This window comes from Tursiops truncatus, chromosome 7 (assembly GCF_011762595.2).
Source record: "Tursiops truncatus isolate mTurTru1 chromosome 7, mTurTru1.mat.Y, whole genome shotgun sequence".
NCBI classification, from domain to species: domain Eukaryota; kingdom Metazoa; phylum Chordata; class Mammalia; order Artiodactyla; family Delphinidae; genus Tursiops; species Tursiops truncatus.
The window spans coordinates 92,186,298-92,211,865 of NC_047040.1; the positions used below are offsets into that span (position 1 = coordinate 92,186,298).

A 25,568-nucleotide genomic window follows, 5' to 3' on the forward strand; every position below is an offset into this window, starting at 1 on the left:
GCGTAATGTTGAGGTCACACACCTTCGCTTAGCACCCAGACAGTCTGACTTTGGTACCTGTGATCTGAACCACCGCAGCAGCCTACCTAATGTGTGCTGTCAGCATCTCTATGGTTTACAGGTTCTCTACAAATACAGCTAAGTAATTAAGCCTCAAAATGGTAGTCTAAAAAGATTTAAAAGGAAGCCATTCCTTTTCAACATAGTGAGTATACTTAGCAACAAAAATCCTTGAGCAGCTGTATTCAATTAAAAAAAATTATTAACCCTGAGGAAAAATCCACACAAAAAAAACATATCCATATGTTATTCTTACCAGTTTCATTCATGAAGTGCATCCATGAATGAAATTCACCGTTGGGTGATAAAACCACTTCTTTCCACAGTAGCTTATTGTTTTCCTCATTTGGGGGAAAAATGATCAAGGTAAGAGGGTAGTAATATCACAGATTGCCTACAGGAACCACAGTCTGGCTACCATAGTAATTCCAAAGAATAAAAGAAACAAAAGGATGAGATGGTTAATTCATATGCATACATTTGCTATGAAAATAAGCTTTAACAGTACATAGTATTAAAGAGAGTAGTAAATATGAATGGTGTTAAACATACACTTTTGAAATTATTTCTCTAAGTCTCAGATATTACCTGTGGCACTAATGTCTGTAGCACAGATGTCACCTGTGGCTGTAAAGTTGGGGGAACTTTGTTGATATATCAAAATAACTGCATGAATTAAGTAAATCCATAACCAACCCACAAGAAGCTAGGCTTTTTCTCCTTTTTTAGTTCCAATCAACACTGCCTGTGATTCACGGTAATAAGATGATGGCCATGAAGATGTTCATAAAATAAGCTTTTAAGGTTGCTTTATGAATTTGTAATACTGTCTTTTGGTCTTTAATTCATATTTCAATCCCACTTTGATAGGTCTGACTAGTTTTCATCTTTGACTTTCATACTTCTTTGCACAGAATCCTCTGTTTTCTTAGTTAAGAAAAAATGAAACTTATCTTAAATATCAAAATTTCACCATGAAAGAAAAAGTTGAAGGAAGATAATTTCCAGGTGGCCGTAAAGGAATTGTTCCATTGATAATTTGACCTCCAAGGGGAAATCTTCTCCCTATAAATCCCCAATCCAACAGCTCAGTCTGACACGAATCATACAGAGCCAATGAACATTTAGATTAAATTAAAACAAATTTTTAACCTGGGAAAAGTGTGGTTGGCCAGTGAATTTTATTATAAAACAGATTTTGGAGTACATGCTCAAAGAGAATAACTGAGTCAATCACCACAAAAATTAACATTCAACATCCTTTCTATTCCAGAATAAATAGCCTAAAACAGAAGTGACAGAAAGGTTAGAAGACTTCCCATTAACTTGGGGGACATGACACTTGTGTGTATTTTCACTCCTTCCTAATGCTCCCTTGAAATGACAGTAAAGGTATTAAAAGATAGATATCAATAAGGGACAAAAATATAGAACTAGAGGTGTAGAATAGACAGCAATGAATTTTGGAACATGGGGAACAGGTAGAGGAGCAGTAAGCAACTTGAAAGTGTAAAGGAAGCTGAAGATTCTGCCTACAGAAGAATATGGTAACAACAACAGAAAAAACTAATTTATACTTACAGAACTCTGAGAAAGTTTGTGTCCTAAAGGCCCTAGAAAAAAGTAGTAAGGCTTATGGCTTGAAATGGGGGATAATTAAAAGCCTATAAATGGAATTAATTAGCCGCTCAGATCCCTTCCTCTGTCCCTTCTTCAATATTTGCAGGAAAACAGGCAACAAAATTCAACTCCTCAGGAAGTTTTGTTTTGTTTTTGTTTTTGTTTTGCGGTACGCGGGCCTCTCACTGTTGTGGCCTCTCCCGTTGCGGAGCACAGGCTCCGGACGCGCAGGCTCAGTGGCTATGGCTCACGGGCCCAGCCGCTCTGCAGCATGTGCGATCCTCCCGGACCGGGGCACGAACCCATGTCCCCTGCATCAGCAGGCGGACTCCCAGCCACTGCGCCACCAGGGAAGCCCTATTTTTAAACCATGTACTTGGGTACATCTTTTTTATAGCAGCTTAGCCTTCACCTTATATAATATCCATAATAAGCCCTGGATAAAAGACCTTCAGGTACTGATGGATATAGATTTTTTGAGAAACCCATCCCCCAATAAAAAAAGCCAGTGCACCACTCAGTAGAGCCTGAAAGAGAAGCCCAAACAGCTGAGTCACATACATAGAATGTCAATCAGCTTTTAAGGTCTCACCCTCAATAATCAGAAACACTAAAGAAATAGTCAATGATCAGCAGACATTAGAAGAAAACTCCCCATATCACAGGCCATGATCAAACAAATAAAGGAATAAAAGAGTAACAGATTTAGAGGGAGCATAAATGGTACAGAGAATGAAAAGGAGAAGGTTAAATTATTATTAACATCCTCTCAATGAAAACACACTGCATCTGTAAAACAAGATGCAATTTAAAAAATTATAGGGTGGAGTTAAGATGGCAGACTAGGAGGACACGGAATTCGCATCTCTGCACAACTAGGGCACCTACCAGGCACCGGTGGGGGACCACGTCCACCTAAGAGGGTGGAAGGAACCCCCAGTGACCGGGTAGGACATGCGGTGTGGGGGGAATGAGGGGTGAGGAGAAGTGGAGGCAGGATAGGACCAGCCCCTGAGGGGTGGCTGGGGGTGGGGAAGGGATCCCACTCCCAAAGGGGGAAATTGGGGGGTCACTGGGAGGGCAGAAGATTAAAAGTGAATGTGGCCAGGTTTCCCCTGCCCACTAGGGCTCCGGGGAGCCTGCTGAGATGCCGGGCGTGATCCTCTGCCCACTGAGGCCCACTCCAGCCATTCGGCTCCTGAGGGAATGGAAGTGGGGGGAAAGGGGGAGCCAAAGTAAAGGCCAGACCTACAGGACTGGCAAGCCTGAGGGGCAGCTGGGGGAGGGGAGGAGTTCCTACACCCAGTGGGACCCACCCACTGTTAGGGGTCCAGTGGCAACAGGGGAGACCCTGGGGGAGACAGGCGTTGGGTGGGAGTGGAGGAACAGAAGGGAATGCAGCCAGTGCTTTCCCTATCCACTTAGGCACCGGGGAGGCTGTTGGGCTCCTGGACCTAATCCTCTGCCCTCAGAGCCTCCCTCCTGCCATGCAGAGCCCAAGCACCGCCCCTAAACCCCCACCCAGGGCCCCACCTCTACACTCGGAGGCCCCCTCTGAGACTCCCTCCAACTACGCTGGGCCTAAACCCCACCCACACACCCTCACCCAGGGCCTTACCACCAAACTCCAGAGCCCCACACTCCAGAGGCTCCTCTTTGGACATGATGCTTTTCCCCTGCTGTGCAGGTTCTAAGCAGAGGCCCTGCCCCACGCGTGAACGTCGCCCCGCCTAGGCCCCACCCTCAAGGTCTTTTCTGGCTGTGCCTAGGCACCCCCCCATGCTCAAATGTCACCCCCCCAGGCCTAGGCACCACCCCACCCTAAAGCTCGCCCCTGCCTAAGTTCCACCCCAACCCAAACTCCACACCCCATAGCCAAGGCTTTCTTTTTTTTTTTTCTTTTTTCAGGATGGGGCTCTGTCTTACCTTGTTGTTGTTGATTCATTTATATTTTTATTTTTTCTAATAAATCTTCTATTTTTCTGATTTTATTTTCTTCTTTCTACTTTGTTATTGTTCTGCTCTTTTTGGCTTGTTCCCCCCTCCCTTTTTTTTTCTTTTTTCAGTTGTGGTTTTGTTTAAATTGTTGCAGTTTTTTCAATTACATTTTTATTTTTCCTAATATATTTTTTATCTTTCTAATTTTATTTTATTTTTTATTCTTTTTAATTGTACTGCTCCTTTCTTTCTTTTTTTTTTTTTCTGCTGTGCCACACAGCTTGCAGGATCTTGGTTCCCAGCTGGAGGTTGAGCCCAAGCTCCAGTGGTGGGAGCACTGAGTCCAAACCGCTGGACTAAGAGAGAACCTCAGACCTCAGGGAATATTAATCAGAGTGCGGCATCCCAGAGGCATTCATCTCGGCACCAAGACCCAACTATACCCAACGGCCTGCAAACTCCAGTGCTGGATGCTTCAGGCCAAACAACCAGTAAGACAGGAATACAGCCCCACCCATCAAAAAAAAAAAAAAAGAACAATGAAACGACAAAAAAATATGTTACAGAGGAAGGAGCAAGGTAAAAACCTTCAAGACCAAAATAAATGAAGATGAAAGAGGCAACCTACCTGAAAAAGAATTCAGAGTAATGATAGTAAAGATAATCCAAAATCTCAGAAACAGAATGGAGAAAATACAAGAAAAATTTAACACGGATCGTAAAGAATCAAAGAGCAAACACACAGTGATGAACAACAGAAGAACTGAAATTAAAAACACTCTAGAATGAATCAAGAGCAAAATAACTGAGGCAGAAACACGGATAAGTGAGCTGGAAGATAAAATAGTGGAAATAACTGCCAGGGAGCAGAATAAAGAAAAAAGAATGAAAAGAATTGAGGACAGTCTCAGAGACATCTGGGACAACATTAAACACAACAACATTCAAATTATAGGGGTCCCAGAAGAAAAAGAGAACAAGAAAGGGTCTGAGAAAATATTTGAAGAGATTATAGTTGAAAACTTCCCTAACATGGGAACGGAAATAGTCAATCTGGTTCAGGAAGTGTGGAGAGTCCCAAACAGGATAAATCCAAGGAGAAACATGCAAAGAAACATATTAATCAAACTATCAAAAATTAAATACAAAGAAAAACTATTAAAAGCAGCAAGGGGAAAGCAACAAATAACATACAAGGGAATCCCCATAAGGTTAACAGCTGATCTTTCAGCAGAAACTCTGCAAGCCAGAAGGAAGTGGTAGGACATATTTAAAGTGCTGAAAGGGAAAACCTACAAGCAAGATTATTCTACCCCGCAAGGATCTCATTCAGATTCAATGGAGAAATCAAAAGCTTTACAGACAAGCAAAAGCTATGAGAACTCAGCAGCACACAACCAGCTTTACAACATATGCTAAAGGAACTTCTCTAAGTGGGAAACACAAGAGATGAAAAAGACCCATAAAAACAAACCCAAATCAATTCAGAAAATGGTAATAGGAACATACATATCGATAATCACCTTGAATGTAAATGGATTAAATGCTCCAACCAAAAGACACAGACTGGCTGAATGGATACAAACACAAGACCCTTATATATGCTGTCTACAAGAAACTTACTTCAGACTTAGGGACATATACAGACTGAAAGTGAGGGGGATGGAAAAAGATACTCCATGCAAATGGAAATCAAAAGAAAGCTGGAGTAGCAATACTCATATCATTTAAAATAGACTTTAAAATAAAGACTGTTACAAGAGATAAAGAAGGACGTTACATGATGATCAAGGGATCAATCCAAGAAGAAAACATAACAATTATAAACATTTATGCACCCAACATAGGAGCACCTCAATACATAAGGCAAAGGCTAACAGTCATAAAAGGGGAAATCGACAGTAACACAATAATACTAGGAGACTTTAACACCCCACTTACACCAATAGACAAATCATCCAGACAGAAAATAAATAAGGAAACACAAGCTTTAAATGATACAATAAACCAGATAGGCTTAATTGATATTTTTAGGACATTCCAGCTGAAAGCGGAAGAATACACCTTCTCAAGTGCGCATGGAACGTTCTCCAGAATAGGTCACATCTTGGGTCACAAATCAAGCCTTGGAAAGTTTAAGAAAACTGAATTCTTATCAAGTATCTTTCCCGACCACAACGCTATGAGATTAGATAACAATTACAGGAAAAAAAACAGTAAACAACACAAATAGATGGAGGCTAAACAGTGTGCTGCTAAACAACCAAGAGATCACTGAAGAAATCAAAAAACTAAAAAAAAATACCTAGAAACAAATGACAATGAAAACACGACGATCCAACACCTATGGGACACAGCAAAAGCACTTCTAAGAGGGAAGTTCATAGCAATTCAAGCTCACCTAAAGAAATAAGAAAAACTTCAAATAAACAATCTAACCTTACACCTAAAGCAACTAGAAAAAGAAGAACAAAGAAAACCCAAAGTTAGTAGAAGGAAAGAATCATAAAGATGAGAGCAGAGATAAATGAAATAGAAACGAAGAAAAAAAGCAAAGATCAATAAAAGTAAAAGTTGGTTCTTTGAAAAGATAAACAAAATTGATAAACCTTTAGCCACATTCATCAAGAAAAAAGGGAGAGGACTCAAATCAATAAAAATAGAAGTGAAAAAGGAAAGATTACAACTGACACTGCAGAAATACAAAAGATCATAAGAGATTACTACAAGCAACTCTATACCAATAAAATGGACAATCTGGAAGAAATGGACAAATTCTTGGAAAAGTACAACCTTCCAAGATCAAACCAGGAAGATTTAGAAAATATAAACAGATGAATCACAGGTAATAAAATTGAAACTGTAATTAAAAATCTTCCAACAAACAAAAGTCCAACACCAGATGGCTTCACAGGCAAATTCTATCAAACATTTAGAGAAGAGTTAACACCTATCCTTCTCAAACTCTTCCAAAAACTGCAGAGGGAGGAACACTCACAAACTCATTCTACGAGGCCAGTGTCACCCTGATACCAAAACCAGACAAAGATATCACAAAAAAAGAAATTATAGACCAATATCACTGATGAACATAGACGGAAAAATACCCAACAAACTACTAGCAAACAGAATCCAACAGCACATTAAAAGGATCATACACCATGATCAAGTGGGATTTATCCCAGAGATGCAAGGATTCTTCAATATACGCAAATCAATGTGATACACCATATTAATAAATTGAAGAATAAAAACCATATGATCATCTCAATAGATTCAGAAAAAGCTGTTGACAAAATTCAACATAAGTTTATGATAAAAACTCTCCAGAAAGTGGGCACAGAGGAAATGTACCTCAACATAATAAAAGCCATATACGACAAACCCAAGGCAAACCTCATTCTCAATGGTGAAAAACTGAAAGCATTTCCTCTAAGATCAGGCATAAGACAAGGATGTCCACTCTTGCCACTATTATTCAGTATAATATTGGAAGTCCTAGCCACAGCAATCAGAGAAGAAAAAGAAATAAAAGGAATCCAAATTGGAAAAGAAGTAAAACTGTCACTGTTTGCTGATGACATGATACTATACATAGAGAATCCTAAAGATGCCACCAGAAAACTACTAGAACTAATCAATGAATTTGGTAAGGTTGCAGGATACAAAATTAATGCACAGAAATCTCTTACATTCCAAAAACTAAAAACGAAAGATCAAAAAGAGAAATTAAGGAAACAATCCCATTTACCATCACAACAACAACAAAAAATACCTAGGAGTAAACCTACCTAAGGAAGCAAAAGATCTGTACTCGGAAAACTGTAAAACACTGATGAAAGAAATCAAAAATAACATAAACAGAGAGATATACCATGCTCCTGGATTAGAAGAATCAATATTGTGAAAATGACTATACTACCCAAAGCAATCTGCAGGTTCAGTGCAATCCCTATCAAATTACCAATGGCATTTTTCGTAGAACTAGAACAAGAAATTTTACAGTTTGTATGGAAACACAAAAGACCCCGAACAGCCAAAGCAATCTTAAGAAAGAAAAACGGAGCTGGAGGAATCAGTCTCCCTGACTTCAGACTATACTACAAAGCTACCATAATCAAAACAATATGGTACTGGCAGAGAAACAGAAATATAGATCAATGGAACAGGATAGAAAGCCCAGAAATAAACCCACACACATATGGTCACCTTATCTTTGACAAAGGATGCAAGAATATACAATGGAGAAAAGACAGCCTCTTCAGTAAGTGGTGCTGGGAAAAATGGATAGATACCTGTAAAAGAATGAAATTAGAACACTCCCTAACACCATACACAAAAATAAACTCAAAATGGATTAAAGATCTAAATGTAAGACCCACACTATAAAACTCTTAGAGGAAAACATAGGCAGAACACTCTATGACATAAATCACAGCAAGATCCTTTTTGACCCACCTCCTAGAGTAAGGGAAATAAAAACAAAAATAAACAAATGGGACCTAATGAAACTTCAAAGCTTTTGCACAGAAAAGGAAACCATAAACAAGACAAAAAGGCAACCCTCAAAATGGGAGAAAATATGTGCAAATGAATCAATGGACAAAATGATTAATCTCCAAAATATACAAGCAGATCATGCTGCTCAATATCACAAAAACAAACAAAAATGGGCAGAAGACCTAAATAGACATTTCTCCAAAACAGGCATACAGATGGCCAACAAATACATGAAAAAATGCTCAACATCACTAAACATTAGAGAATTGCAAATCAAAACCACAATGAGGTAACACCTCACACCGGTCAGAATGGCCATCATCAAAAAATCTACAAACAATAAATGCTAGAGAGGGTGTGGAGAAAAGGGAACCCTCCTGCATTGTTGGTGGGAATATAAATTGATACAGCTACTATGGAGAACAGTATGGAGCTTCCTTAAAAAACTACCATATGACCCAGCAATCCCACTATTGGGCATATACCCTGAGAAAACCATAATTCAAAAATACATGTACCACAATGTTCATTGCAGCACTATTTACAAGAGCCAGGACATGGAAGCAACCTAAATGTCCATCAGCAGATGAATGGATAAAGAAGATGTGGCACATATATACAATGGAATATTACTCAGCCATAAAAAGGGATGAAACTGAGTTATTTGTAGTGAGGTGGGTGGACCGAGAATGTGCCACACAGAAGTGAAGTAAGTCAGAAAGAGAAAAACAAATACCATTTCTAATGCATATATATGGAATGTAAAAAAGCGGTACTGATGAACCTAGTGGCAGGGCAGGAATAAAGACACAGATGTAGAGAACGGACTTGAGGGCATAGGGGGAAAGAGAAAGCTGGGATGAAGTGAGAGAGTAGCACTGACATATATACACCACCAAATGTAAAATGCATGGCTAGTGGGAAACTGCTGCATAGCATAAGGAGATCAACTCGATGCTTTGTGACCACCTAGAGGAATGGGATAGGGACGGTGGGAGGGAGCCCCAAGAGGGAGGGGATACGGGGATATATGTATACATATAGCTGATTCACTTTGTTGTACAGCAGAAACTAACACAACATTGTAAAGCATTTATACTCCAATAAAGATGTGAAAAAAATTAAAAATTAAAAAAATTAAAAATTATAGAATAAGATATCTTAGAAATTTAAAATGTGCTGGCTGAAATAAAAAATACTCAATGGGGCTTCCCTGGTGGCACAGTGGTTGAGAGTTCACCTGCCGATGCAGGGGACGTGGGTTCGTGCCCCAGTCCGGGACCATCCCACATGCCGTGAAGCAGCTGGGCCCGTGAGCCACAGCCACTGAGCCTGCGTGTCCGGAGCCTGTGCTCTGCAACGGGAGAGGCCACAGCAGTGAGAGGCCTGCGTACTGCCAAAAAAAATATTCAATGGAAGGGTTGAAAGATGAAATGTAATAAATATTTTAGAAATTAGAATAAAAATGCAAACAGAAGAAAAAACAGTAGAAATATCTAAAATTTGAAGATCAATTAGAGAGGTAAAACACCTGTCTAAGGAGTTTCAGAAGAGAGCCAACAGAGGTAGAAAATCATATAAAAAATAAATCTCAGAACTGCAGAGCATGAGTATATTGCTAAAATATTCTCCTAATTGCCAGTAAAATAAAGGAGAAAGGAATCACCCCAAAGTACATAATTATGAAATTTCAGAACTTCGTGGATAAAAAGAAGATTCAGAAAGAGGAAAAGAAACAAACAGAACATACAGAGATGAGATCAGAATGACAAAAACTTCTTAGCAACAATACTGGAGGCTGGAATACGTAGAGCAGAGCCTTCAAAATTCTGAGGGAAAAGTGCTTTTTAACCTTGAACTCCACACCCAAGCTATCAGTCAAGTATATGACAAGCAGAGACCCTTTCAGACATGAAAAATGACTTCCAATGTACCCTATTTTAGCAGTTCTAGAAAATAAAGCCACAAAGGCAAGGAAGAGAACTGGTACTGGAACTGGGAACAAGGGGTTCAAGATGAGAAGCTGTGCAGCAGTCCACACTGAATCAGGAGGGCAGAGGGCTGTGGAAAGATCTCCCCCCAAAAAACATAATAAAGGGTTTTGAACAGTGCTTAAATGTTTCAAAAAATTAATATGGGGGACTTCCCTGGTGGTCCACTGGTTTAGAATCCGCCTTCCAATGCAGGGGACACGAGTTCAATCCCTGGTCGGGGAACTAAGATCCCACATGCCGCGGGGCAACTAAGCATGTGAGCTGCAACTACAGAGCCCACGTGCTCTGGAGCCCATGCCGCCACAACTAGAGAGAAGCCCATGCACGACAACAAAGAGTCCGCACCCTGCATCGAAGTATCCAACATACCACAGCGAAGGTCCCATGTGCTGCAACTAAGACCCAATGCAGCCAAAAATAAAATTAAATAAATAAATATTTTTTAAAAAAAGATGCTCCACATCGCTAAAAAAAAAAAAAAAATTAGTATGGGTATGTCAGCTGGAGCATCAGGGGGAAAGCAGCAGTAGACTCGAAGAAGGCAAAGCAAAAGAAAAGATGAGGCCATTTTTAATTTCTGTATAAAACAAAAAGCTGAAAAAAAAGGAGGCGGAAGTATGGTACACTGCTTGACTCAGCAGAGAACAGTATCTATGTAGAAATAATAATACAATCACTGTTCATTGATCTAAGTATTTTGATATAACTACTTTCAAGGGAGGCAATAAGGAGGGAAAGGGGTAGGTAGATGAGAGATAAATCTTCAGCTGACATAGGACAAAATCAATAGGAAATATTCAACACAAATCAAGAAATATCAACAATGAGTATATTACTTAGAAATATGGAGGTAAACATCAGGATAAACAGTAAAAAGAGTTGAAACTGGCTGTCTCTGAGGAAATTAAATGGAAGACAACATGCAACTGTAATATCTCATCATGAGAATTGCAGTAATAGTTAAATTTCTTACTATGTGTACCTATTTCTTTTCATACAAATTGTGTTCAACATCTTTTCCAGAGATGATCAGAAATGGTACTGGAACCAAGGAACAAGAAAATACAGATCATTAATTTTCATATTTACTGATTTATAAGGTTGACTTTGGTTTTCATCATTTCATATCCTCTCTTCAATATATATTGGGTTGGCCAAAAAGTTCATTCGGATTTTTCCGTGCCATCTTATGGGAACATCCGAACGAACTTTTTGACCACCCCAATATTTCAAGTTCTAGAATCACATGTATCATATGTTCTATTTCTTCACCTCTTCACTTCTCAACTCCCCTAAATACACACACACACACACACACACACACACACACACACACACACACACAAGACAGTGCCCCTCATTCTACAAGTATTTAATGTGCTGGGGGTATTTTATGCAACATTTATTTATGTTCTGAGTACTGGGAATATATCAGTGAATAAAACCAACAACATCCCTCTCCTCAGGGAGCCTCCATTATAGTAATGTTTCGAAAAAATCGGAGTAATTTATTTCAAATTATTTAGGTAATATAGACTTTTTCTGGCTTATTGGGAACATTACCAAATTAGTACTTGTGGCCTCCAAGGAGAAATAATTAGAGGTTTTAGCAGTGAATCCCATGCCATACATTTCTATGTTTTTTGATATCACAGAAATAACACCATTGAGAATTTATTATACACATAGCTCTAAGATAAATTAATAGCCATAGATGTAATTTAAATGATTCCAATTTAATAAAATTCTCAGAAGAAATATTTTACTAACTTCTAGCACATATTCAAAAAATTAGCTTTATCCTAAGAACACTGTATTGTCTCTAAGGTTCCTAAACTTAAATATACATATATATATAAAATATCATTTTTCTTCAAAGTCCTTTCAACTCTGAAAACGTTATTATTTAAGCTATAATTAAATATTAACCTAAGTGAGATCCTTTTTTCTTACCCAACATCATTTTCATAGTCTCGCTTTTTTCTTTCAAAAAGATTAATTTTAACTTATCTACTTAGTTCTTAGAACATAGGTCATTATTCTCGCCCTTTTTATTCACCGGGAAGGATCTACTGAAATTAAAACGTTCCAAGAGTCTGTCATATAGAAAGTTTTAGAGCTAAAAAGTCAGCAAAATTACCTATGACCATTCACTAAGAAAGTATATATAGCTGTCAAGTTGATCTCACCTCTTTTGTGAGTCTAAAGGAAAAAAGTATGCAAAAACTGCATAACATAAAAGCAAGAATATTTCAAACATCAAATAATTATATAATAATGATAAATAGCTAACATTTATGAGTAGCTATAATACACTAAGTTTTTCAATATATTTGTTTTACTTTGATTTTCAAACCAGTCCTCTTAAGTTATTTACTGCCCTCATTTCCAATAGATAAATAGGTCTCAGAGAGGTTAAATAACTTTCTCCTTTCTAGATGCTTAGGACTTGAATGTGAGTCCGCCTGTGTACAAAGTATACAAAGTATGCTTTTTCTAGTATACGGAGTGACCTCTGAGGATAACTTAAGGCTATTAAAAGAACCTCTCACAAAAAGACAAATATGGATTTTTTTTTCTTTCAGACCTCATTATTCACAGCAAATTGTTTTCCAGTCTTTTTATAAATACTTGTAAAATGTAATTTGGAACAGTGAAAATGTTCTGGAAGTAGACAGTGGTAACGTTTCCAACACACTGTGCATATACTAAATGTCAATGAATTGTATACTTTAAAATGGTTAAAATGGTAAAGTTTATGTTATGTGTATTTTACCACCATACTTTTTTTTAATGTCATTTGGCCCAGAGGAAGTAAATTAGAAACTTATCCTTTATATACACAGGATCACAAATTTCAAGGTCGCCTCTTCATTTCTAAGGCTATACATTTAAATGCTACCTCACTGCTAGGGACTTCCAAACTTATATCTGTCGCAGAGACCTGACTCCTGAATTCAGACCCAACTCCCTGGTCAACATCTCCATGTGAATTTCTAACAGACTTAAAAACTGAACATGGCCAATACCAAGTTACTCATATTCCCTCCATGCCAGCTCCTTCCCAGTAGCCCAGGTTAAATGATGGCAACTCCACTCTCCTGGTTGCTCAGGGCAAATCCTCAGTATTACCCTTGTATCTCTCTCCCTCCCCCTCCCCACACCAGTAAATCATAATGGTTTTACCTCAAAACAATGTCTCTCAATCTGGGCTGACATTTTGGGCAGGATAATTCTTTATTGTGCGGGCTGTCCTCTACATTTTACAGTGTTTAGCAGCATCCCTGGCTTCTACTCACAGATGTAGCTAGCACAACCCAGTTGTGACAACCAGTTGTGGCATTCCCAAATGTCCCCTGCTGGGCACAATCTCCCCTGGTAGAAAACCATGGCCTTAAATATATCCGACCTTCAACCGCTTCTCACCACCTTCTCTGCCATGACCTTCATTCAAGCTATTATCGTCAACTCGTCCTTATTTCTATAGTAGCCTCCCAGCTGGTTTCCTCGTGACCACTTGCTCAACTGACCATCCAAGATAATCCTATTAAAATATTATTTAAAAAAAAAAGATCACGTCACCACTCTCTAAAAACTCCCCCATGTCTTTCTATCTCGCCCAAGAGTAAAAGCCAAAATTGTATTCCAACCTATGAAGACATACCTGATTTGGGCCTGATGACCCCTCTGACGTGACCTCCTATCACTGCCCGCCATGTTCACTCTGCTCCAGCACGGTGGCCTCTTCTCTGGTCCTCAAACATGCCACAGCCACGCCTGCCTCAGGGCCTTTTGCTCTTGTGGTTCCCCCCATCTGGGATTTTCCCTGATATCCCCATGGCTGGCTCCCTCACTTCCTTCAGGTCTTTACTCAAATTCCCTTCCTCAGTGAGGCAGCCCATAGCCCACCCACTTCAAATGTCAGTCTCTCAGATATCACTTACATGTGGAATCTTAAAAAATGATACAAATGAACTTATTTACGAAACAAAAACAGACTTACCAAGATAGAAAACAAACTTACGTTTACCAAAGGGGAAAGGTGGGCGGGGGGATAAAATAAGAATTTGGGAGTAATATACACACACTACTATATATAAAATAGATAAACAACAACAAGGCCCTACTGTATAGCACAGGGAACTATACTCAATATTTTGTAATAACCTATATGGGACAAGAATCTGAAAAAGAATATATATATAACTGAATCAGTTTGCTGTACAACTGAAACTAATACATATAAATCAACTATACTTCAATAAAAAAATAAATTAAGGGCTTCCCTGGTGGTGCAGTGGTTGAGAGCCCGCCTGCCGATGCAGGGGACACGGGTTCGTGCCCCGGTCTGGGAAGATCCCACATGCCGCGGAGCGGCTGGACCCGTGAGCCATGGCCGCTGAACCTGCGCGTCCGGAGCCTGTGCTCCACAACGGGAGAGGCCACAACAGTGAGAGGCCCGCGTACCACAAAAAAATAAAAAATAAATTAATAAATTAATTAAAAAACCACAATGAGAAAAAAACTCTTAGTCTCTCACCTATCACTGCATATCCTTCCTCCTTGCCTTATCTTTCCTCGTAAGCACTCATCACCATCCAACACACTCTCTATTTAATTTCTTGATCATGTTTATTAGCCTGTTCATGAGGATCAAGGATTTGTCAGTTTTATTCTCAACTTATCTCATGTATTTGTAATAGTGCCTCGCACACAATAAGGTCTCAGCAACGATCGGAGGAATGAATGAACCTCTTAGGACCAATATTGACAAATTTTTTAAGAGACCACTAGTTATTGTGGCTTCAGAGTCCATGATCTGTTCATCTCTACAGAGCATGCAGACATGAATAGCTATGTGTTTACTTAAAACAACAAGCAGCATAGCATCACTCCTTATCTGATACGCTTGCTGACATGATCCTTCTTTCTTGGCATGGATGTCCAATTGCCCAACACTAAATATAGATCAACAGATCTCATCACAATGATGACAGCCTGATCTTGCCAGATCAATGACCCCACAGCCTACATCTCATCAGACTCTCACGCAGTAGAGAAATCCTTAGCAACATAACATATCACTCACTTACTCTTCATCAATCCATTGTTTTTCCAAAGCCAGGACTCACTTAGAAATGCTTCTAATTTGGATGAGGTGGACTAACATCTAAACTATGGATTCAGGGGAAAAACAATAGATACCAGCAAAGAGCTTAAGTGACTGGCGCCACAGCCTAAATCCAGAGAATGGTTTCCAGGTTTCTAAAATAAGGTATGTTTATCTGGGTCTCCAGGGAAATCTATTCAAATTCCAGATTACACTGGACCTGAGTTGTTGGATTTGATAATATACTACAAAAAAATGCAGTTAATTTCAACTGCAATCGAGCTTTTCTTTAAATGCAAATGAGAAATGATAAATCATGCATAAGTAGGTACAGATTCTAAGATGTTGAGGTTGTCTTTGAAGGTGATGACCCAGAATGCTCTGGGGCATATGACTCCTCAAATTGATTTACTGCCTTTAAAATAATGTTGCATTCATGTCAGTACTATTTATAATAGCAAAAAACTAAAAGCCACTGAAATGCCAGGCAATAGGGAAAGAAAAGATAAACCAATAGGGCACTGTTTAAATAAATTATTAAACAAAAGTACAAAAGAAAACTATGCAACCATTAAAAGATGAAACTGACCCATGCGCACTAATGTGTAATATTCATTAAGACATCATTATATGATAAAAGCAACCTGGAGAAGATGATTCTGCCAAGTATGATTCTGATTGTTTGTGTGAATGTACAAACGGATGTGTAAAAATTAGATATTTTCAGATCCACATTTTCCACCATTCCACACTTGGTTTCCTGTCCAGGAGGCAGGTCTGTATGGACCTGGGACCTACAAGGCAAGGGATAGGTTCCCTTCCCTTGCCTTGTAGCTTCTGGCTGGATTCAGCCAATGAGATCCCTGGCAGGAGATGTGAGGACAAGGACCATTCATCACCTTGAGCCTCCTCCCAACCTTTCTCTGCACTTTGTTTATATCCCTCTAAAGGCCACAGCATCTCTCAAGCACCCTCTCCATAAAAACGTTTTCTCTCCAGATTCCGGAAACTACTTCCTTCCTTTGCCACTACGGACCCAGTGTCATAAAGATTGATACCTGCTCAGGGGCACTCCACAACTCCTGGTAGCTGATCTTAAACCTTGCTCATACTTTCCTACTTCTGTAAATAGTTCTTTTATTAAACTCTTCTCAATGACCTACTTCGCATGTACCATTTCTTTTTTTGGCAGAACCCTAACTAATAATTATAGTAAAACTTATGTGTGTGTATTTTGTGTGATTAATATACACAACTATGCATAGAGATGTACTTACATGTGCAAGGAATGTTTCTGAAGGATATGTAAGAAAAGCGAGAGTGGAATGCGTGGCCTAGACTTTGGCTTCTAGTTTTTCTCTCTCTGAAATTTTGTCAACTTTTAAAATGTCTGATCACATACAAGTAATAAATTTGTAATTGAGAAATGAAACCATATGGGAAAAGATATGTGTTATTACCTTTTAGATGGCGCACTAATGAGGGAAACAAGTAACGAATACCAGAGAAAATGAGAGTGACGACATGGATATTCATTTTGAACAGTGCAAAACATCTGATGGGAAGGATGCTCACTTCTGAAACTTAAGTGTGACAGCTATCAAAGTGTCCATCCCCACTGTAGAGTGGGTCTGTACCAGCTTGTTCCCTTGACCTACTTTCAGAAAAGCAGGCCTATTTTTAAAATTTCCTTCAAAATAAGCCCAGTTTCTTTTAAATTTATTTACTTTTTAAATTTATTTACTTTTGGCCGCGTTGGGGCTTTGTTGCCGCACGCGGGCTTCCTCTAGTTCCAGCGAGCAGGGGCTACTCTTCGTTGCAGAAGCGCATTTTCTTAATGCATCCCATTCACGTTTCAGATTTGCTACTTTCCGTCTTAACTGCACTTTTTTGAGAACTTTAGACAGGAGTACAGTCATATAAATGTGCTTATTTAGATCTGATAAAATGTTTACTCTTTTCTGATTAAAATAAAATAGCCTCATTCACATAAGGCAATCCTGACTTTTAGAACTATTTCCAAACTTCCTAAAACTACTGTGAGGTAAAAAGTGAAAATCATTAATGTGGTATTAGAGCCCACAATTAAATTAATTTATAGGGGCTTTAATGCACTTCAATTTCCTCCAGACTGTATCCCTAATGGTGCTGGGGTTTTACTTAATATACTTTAAAGCATAATTCATTTTTGTTTTTGCAAAACCATTTAAATATTGCAAATGACACTATTATACATATTTCCATGGTGACATAATATGTTTGCAGTCTATTTAATTTACGGATGATGAGACTAAAGTGAAAACTCTCTGAGGACCATAGATCTTCTACAACATCACATTTTCCAGTTCTAAGATATCAGGTGTATAAGTTATCTCTATTTTCAAGAATGAACTCTTGAAATAGTAATACATATTTTAAATGATCTAATTGTGAAACTTTAAGAAAATTAAAATCTAGGGCAAAGAAAAATCAGTGATACAAACAGTCAAGATATTTGGGGTTCATAATTTAAGCTGATAAAGTATTAGCCTTTAAAATTTAACAGATCTTTTCCAAAGCCACATTAAGGAAATACCTAGAAAAGAACATAAGTTATATGCAAGTCTCCAAACCTCAACTCAACTTATTCATATACTTATGTACGAGGTAGCTAAGGATCTCAGAACACATTAAGGCAACTGTAAAATTATAACTAATGGGCAAAGTTGTTAGGATAATTTTTCATGTTCCAAAACTTACATATACAGAATCTATGCTAGAAAACATTCAATAATAAATAGCTAACTAGTTTGTACCCTAAGAGAAAGAGACATATATTACTGGTCCAAAGCATTTTTAGCTGAGGATATCAGCTAAATTCAGATGCCATTTTTGCTACAAATGTGCTGCACAGCGGTGATATATTTGAGAAAGGAGCAGCAGATGTAACTATGGAAATCATCACTTTAATTGACAACAACATGAAAATTCAGAAGGATAACAAGCATCATGGATGGAGGTGACAATTATGCAGGAATAAGAATCAAATGTATTGTAAAGAAGAAGAACCTAGTTTTTCCCTCTCTGGAGATTTCCCACTACTCCACAAATAAGAAGTACAAGGATGGAAAGAATAGTCTTCTCATTAATGAAAATGGGACAAAGGAAGAGCCAGGACATCCCTACCTGGTTTCCAGATGAACTGATTATCCTTTTTGCCTTCCAAATGAGCTGCATGGGACAGCAAGAAAGAAAGTAATAGAAATAGCTTCCTCAGGCCCCTCCATAACCAGCGAATGACAGCCAGGTTACCCTTTGGACACATTCTTCAGATTTTCAGCCTCTTGACTCGCCTATTCCTAAAAGAAAAAAAAAAGAACATCGCATAAGTTTCTTCTGTAAAGAAATTACAAAAACTCACTTGGACTGCTAGAACCTTTAGCATAATGGCATTACAAATGTGCCATGACCATAAAGAAAGTTTACAAGATATTAACATTTTAAGGTCAGGCGTGAATTAGCCCACGCTTTCAATCCTTACCCATGAAAGGTGTTATCAATTCTAGGGATTCTACAGTCCCCCAATCAGTTTACTTTTGCTTTTAAGAGCAGGGTTGGCAGATACCTGGTTCATTCCCTCCTTCTACTCAGCCAAACTCCTTGAGGAGCCCACGATTTTTGGAGGAAGATCTGTACATACAGCAAAGTCCAAATAGGGCAATGAACATTCTAACAATGGTATTAAGAGAATGACAGAGAAAGAATGAGGAAAAGGCAATCAGTTCTTCTGTGGTGACGAAAAAACAGAGGGAAATCTCCACAAGGTAATATTTGAGAGGAGCCAGGGGAAAAGGGCTTGAAGGTGCCAGGAAGGGCATTTCAGGCCAAGAGAACTAGGTGCTGAAATGCATTTTGTGTTTGGGGACCGGGGAGTGGGCAAGTGGCTACAGTGAAGGACGCATGGGGGAGGGAGTAATGGACAGAGATGAGATTTACAGCATAGGTTGGGAAGCAAATTATAAAAAGCCTTGAATGTCATGTGAGAGATTTGGGTTTCATGCTGTAAATAATAACAGTAAGAATCACAGGAGAGCAAATGACTTTTAAATAACTGACATCAGTGAACATAATGTTCATAACATGATTACAGAGAAGTTGAGGCCAGTTATGAAACTAGAGATACAGTCCACGCAAGTACTGATGAATGAGAGAATCAGGAGAAGTTTGAAAGGTAGTGCAGAGGCTGGGTTTAAAGGATTTGGTTAACAACTGGGTGGGATGTATGAGAGACAGAGAATAGAAAAGACAGATTCCAGACCAATGGGACCCCTCTACCAAAAATGAGAAATGGGAAGAGGGGAAGGTTTAAAAAGGAAGATAAAGAGAATTTTCTTTAGAGAATATTAAGTTTGATGTGCCTACAGGACAACCAGGTAGTTGCCCAAAAGATAATAGGAAAATTCTACGTGGAATTAAAGAGATCTGGGGTAACCTGCCACAATACATGTATTAGAAAAATATATTAAGACAGATAAGTGTAGGGCAATAAAAGGATGGAACAGTAAGAAAGGATGTCAAGGGTAGAAGCTTTTCCCCCTAAATATTTACCAAAGAATCGCTAAAAGTGGGTAGCAAGTCTGACTGTGAACTTCCTAGGGACCAAAAAAAAAAAAAAAAAAAAAAAAAGTGGCTACTATAGCCCTCATATATGTAGGAGTAAAGTATATATTCTTTTTTTATTGTTTTAGGAGAAGCCATTCCCCTGCTTCCAAGCACTGGTGGAATTTTACCCCAAGAGTTCTCATCAACACAGATGCTGTGCTGAGCAATGCACTCAACACATCACCTCATCTATAAAACAGACAACAGCAGTGTGTGGTCAGTGGGGTCCTGGGCTCTTCTAGAACACTCCAAGGGTACAGTGGCAAAGTACAAATCAGTGAAAATGATTCTACGAGGAATCAACCAATAGAGTTCAAGTACACAGCTCTCTGATGTCCTGCCTTGGTCCAGGGATGAAGATAATATTTGGATAAACAACCGAATGCTTTTCTTCAAATCTCCGCATTGCGTGCCAATATCGAAAAGAGTGGACTGCTCCAGCTGAAATTCAACCGAGCTCCCCTGTTTGACAGTTTGTCCCTATGAGTGGCCTGTTGGACTATTCAATGCAACCTTTGGGGCACTACTGGGCCCGATTCATAAACCTCTGGACTAGATGCAAACTGTACCTCCTTACATGAGACATCTCTGTGTATACACACACACACACACACACACACACACACACACACACACACAAACACACACCCTAGACGATGGGTATTTCACTTTGCTAATGGCAAATCCACATGCTTAACAAGCAACACAACAGTGAATGGTTTGGGAACTGTGATATTTTAAAGTCTACACACACACACAGACACACGTGAATAGGTGATTAATTCTTCATAATATAGATTTGCTACAAAACTTTAGTACGGACATTTTTTTAGAAGGCACCATTGCCATGAATTCCATTAAGGCACCTGAAAAACATCAAAATACTGCCCCCATAGAACAAGATAACTTCCTAGTGAATCCTACAAATCAAGTTAGTTGAAAAATATACCCCTGGGAAAGCAGGTGAACTGGCCTTCTGTACAATGATGGATTAAGTCACTGTAATGTTAGAGAACTTTTGATAAGAACGATGATTTGCATTTTGGGGTAGTTTACCTACAGCTATTATTATTACTATTAATAAATTAGGTAACCAGCAGGACCAGCTGTCTACTGAGGCCACTTCTTTTGTGATGGGAAATAACCAGGGTACGGAAGATGACTCTGTTCATTCTCATTAGCGGGAGACATAGTTTCAGCATATCTAAAGGCATATTCATGTCATTACAATGTAAGCCAAAGATATGGAGGACCAGAAGCACGTTTGTTAGACTCTAAATGGCCATAGGTGGGAACCCAAAGAGAGATGTAAAAGGAGTTCCAGCGAGACTGTATGTGAGCTGGATTGATTAGCCAGTGATTTATACATAAATATTTTGAATTTTGCATCAATTTTGGGTTTTAATTGCAAGACCTGAACGCATGTTGCTATGAGCCCTGGTCTTCCTTTAGGCTCCCTCCCTGGTACAGAGCCCTGTATTGACTCTGCAAAGGGACCCACCGGCTTTAAGGGTCCTTTTGTGTTCACCAAAGCCAGTGGAAGATCCCTGAACAGAGTGGCTTGGGGTGCCTACTGGACACCTGCGGTCACCATTATCTCCTGGCTATCACTAATTAACAAGGATAGGGACAGTACAGACATAGAGAACAAGGGGGAGGCAGGTGGGGGAGGGAAGGATTGGGAGTGTGGGATTAGCAGATGCAAACTATTATATATAGAATGGATAAACAACAAGGTCCTACTCTATAGCACAGGGAACTCTACTCAATATCCTGTGATAAACCATAATGGAAAAGAATATGAAAAATAATATATATATATGTATAACTGACTCACTTAGCTGTACAGCAGAAATTAACACAACATTATAAATCAACTATACGGCAATAAAATATTTTTAAAAAAACAAGGATAGTGACAGTAGAAACCTAAGACTAATCTTGACCAAAAAAAAAAAAAAAAAAAAAAATTCAGAAATAGAGCTCTTAGAGAATGCACCAAAACATCTGAGTTCAAGATGCCACAGCAATCTTACTCCTAAAAACACCCACACATTTTTAGTATCTGTATTACCTATAATCCTATACCTCGTTACCTCTCTTTTCCCAAGAAGCGTGAGGACAGAAGATGGGAAACTAGATTTGATGAAGCTTCCACCATTCGCCATGCTGCAAGCTTTACATCCACTAGTAAATGGAGAATCTCTGTTGAGTTGATGGAACGTGCAGGATGGAATTTGAACACAGGTATGTCTTACTCCACTAAACTATGCTGCCTTGCTTGCCTCTAAAGACCTGAAACTCACTAAATTATTCCTCAGAAGACATCGGAAGTCATTCTTGTATCTATTACTTGAATAAGCCACACAAGAGTTCACGATAAACAAAATAAGAGGAAACAAGAAACAATTAGAGCTGCCACTCCTCTGTTAGTCAAACACAAATGGAAAAATGCTGTGACTATGATGAAAAAACATATTATGCAGGAAGCATGTGCTACCCATGATGGCATGAATAATTCATCTCAGGAAGATTGTTGAGTGTCCCAATCAACTTATTTACTCTATATCTTAGCATCCAAAATGTATTTGCAAGGTTAGCTCTAAACTGATGAATATTAAGAGAAATAAAAAAAGTTTCTCCTTTTAGCCTCAGTTTTCTAATCATTTAAAGGCCATTCAAACTATGAAAAATGTGCCTTACACTTCATATGCATTTCATTTCCCCTTAAATGTAATCTTATTGCTGAAGTCCTTGAATATCTAAAAAGGTACAAAACTTAAAAATAAAATAAAAACTGTTCCAATTTGCTTGCAGCCTGAAGGAACAGCAATGAGGAGGAGAAAAGCAAACTTGAACGTGCTTATCCCGATAGCGCCATCTGATGGCAAATGTGCAGAGACAATGGTTCAATAAAGATGGCCGAGTAACAAGGGCTGGAGGGGAGGACGCCCACTGTTAGTGCCGACTCAACTGACCAGGATGGGAACTCCAACCAGTTGCCTAATTCAAGTTAACTAACACTGCTGGAGAAATCACAGAAGCATTTGCTTTTTCTCAGAGATTTGCCTAATTTCTGATTGCAATACGGTGCACTGCATTCCATCCCTCATAATCTGTCAATATACAAAATACTGACCTGAGCACTTCACTGAACTCTCACCACAGCCTTATGAATTAGTTATTCACATTATCCCCTACTTTAGAGATGAGGAAACTGAGGCATGGAGAGGTAAGTGACAGCCCAAGGTCACAGAGGTAGTAAGTTGTTCACAATCGATCTCAGTGACCCTCCTCTGAAAGGAGAGAGACTTATAATGTGACCTAATACCAACGCAAGTAATTTTCCATAGCCCTGAAAATATAGATCCTTTCTAACACTGTGTAGGGTCTCTCAGCAGCTTGTGCAAGGCAATTTACATCTCATTTCACTTAATCCTCACATAATACTATGAGCAATTATTCTTATTTTTAAGATGTAGAAGAAACTGGTCATTGAGGATATTAAATAATTATCCCAAGGTCATCTCAGCTAGAAAACATCAAAGCTGGATTAAAAATGGCCTGAGCACGGCTTCCCTGGTGGCGCAGTGGTTGAGAGTCCGCCTGCCGATGCAGGGGACGCGAGTTCATGCCCCGGTCTGGGGGGATCCCACGTGCCGCGGAGCGGCTGGTCCCGTGAGCCATGGCCGCTGGACCTGCGCGTCCGGAGCCTGTGCTCTGCAACGGGAGAGGCCACAGCAGTTAGAGGCCCGCGAACCACAAAAAAAAAAAAAAAAAATGGCCTGAGCTCACAGCCCTGATCTGATTAGAGGATCACACGTGGTGACCCTGGCTGATCCCCCAGCCTGGGAGCCTCAGGGTCCCACCTACAAAATGAGGAGGGCCATCATCCCATAGCCCTTAGTGAGTAAGGATGCAATCAAATAATGGAGGGAACGTTCTGAGGTGAGTGCCTGCCAGAGAGAGTACTCACTGAAGTTCTACGGTTCCTATTGTCAGGATTCTCTCAAAATTCAGAAAAACCCTGACTCTAGCAATATTTCAGGGAAGGTTTGAATGTTACCCTGCCCTGCGCCAAAGGACTGAGGGATGATTTTTTTCAACCTCCCAATCTTATGACTTCATGCCATATTTTTGAAGAGCTAAAAGCACTCTGTAGCAAGAGCCCCATTAAGGATTCACACCGACCCTGTTAAGGAGAAAGCAGGTATTATCATCTCTATGTTATGAGAGGGTACCCTCTGGCCTTGCAATGACAAGATGTTTAGTAACTTCCTGAAACCTTTTAACTGCCAGCCTCTTCTTCCATGTACTTCACTGCAGAATCCTAAATTACATCAAATACAAGCATGGGAGGCCTGCAAGCATACCATAAAACATACAATGAGTTTGGGTTTATGGTATTAATAATCGCCATAGGTTTGTATCACATAACAAAGGCACAGAAAATTTTGCAAGAAGTCCACACCAATATTTTACCTATCTCTGAACAAACTTGTGCCACAGGACATACTGATAGAAAGAGGGCTTAAAACCAGTTTGCCAAGCCTTCTAAACCAACTTGGTAGCTGTGGCAGACATCACTATATTTTGTCTTCTAGAACTACAATTTTTTTTTTTTTAACATCTTTACTGGAGTATAATTGCTTTACAATGTTGTGTTAGTTTCTGCTGTAAAACAAAGTGAAGCAGCTATATGCATACACATATCCCCATATCTCCTCCCTCTTGCGTCTCCCTCCCACCCTCCCTATACCACCCCTCTAGGTGGTCACAAAGCACCGAGCTGATCTCCCTGTGCTATGCAGCTGCCTCCCACTAGCTATCTATTTTACATTTGGTAGTGTGTATATGTCCATGCCACTCTCTCACTTCGTCCCAGCTTACCCTTCCCCCCTCCCCGTGTCCTCAACTCCATTCTCTAGGTCTCTGTCTTTATTCCTGTCCTGCCTCTAGGTTCATCTTTTTTTTTTTTTTTTTTTTTAGATTCCATATATATGTGTTAGCATATGGTATTTGTTTTTCTCTTTCTGACTTACTTCACTCTTTATGACGGACTCTAGGTCCATCTACCTCATTACAAATAACTCAATTTCATTTCTTTTTATGGCTGAGTAATATTCAATTGTATATATGTGCCACATCTTCTTTATCCATTCATCTGTTGATGGGCACTTAGGTTGCTTCCATGTCCTGGTTATTGTAAATAGAGCTGCAATGAACATTGTGGTACCTGACTCTTTTTGAACTATGGTTTTCTCAGGGTATATGCCCAGTAGTGGGATTGTTGGGTCGTATGGTAGTTCTATTTGTAGTTTTCTAAGGAACCTCCATACTGTTCTCCATAGTGGCTGTATCAATTTACATTCCCACCAACAGTGCAAGAGGGTTCCCTTTTCTCCACACCCTCTCCAGCATTTATTGTTTCTAGATTGTTTGATGATGGTCATTCTGACCAATGTGAGGTGATACCTCATTGTAGTTTTGATTTGCATTTCTCTAATGATTAGTGATGCTGAGCATCCTTTCATGTGTTTGTTGGCAATCTGTATATCTTCTTTGGAGAAATGTCTATTTAGGTCTTCTGCCCATTTTTCGATTGGGTTGTTTTTTTGATATTGAGCTGCATGGACTGCTTGTGTATTTTGGAGATTAATCCTTTGTCAGTTGCTTCATTTGTAAATATTTTCTCCCATTCTGAG

The 25,568-nt window shown here is 39.2% G+C and overlaps 1 protein-coding gene across 1 annotated transcript in view; it reads right to left on the bottom strand.

Moving 5' to 3' along the window:
* THSD7B (thrombospondin type 1 domain containing 7B) overlaps positions 1-18,682 on the bottom strand; it is a 764,324-nt gene extending 745,642 nt beyond the window's left edge. The window contains exon 1 of the mRNA XM_033860221.1: positions 18,388-18,682. Within this exon, the coding sequence (XP_033716112.1) occupies positions 18,388-18,526 (139 nt within the window). The 5' untranslated portion in view covers positions 18,527-18,682. The remainder of the gene's footprint in view (positions 1-18,387) is intronic.
* Positions 18,683-25,568: the final 6,886 nt, after the last annotated feature.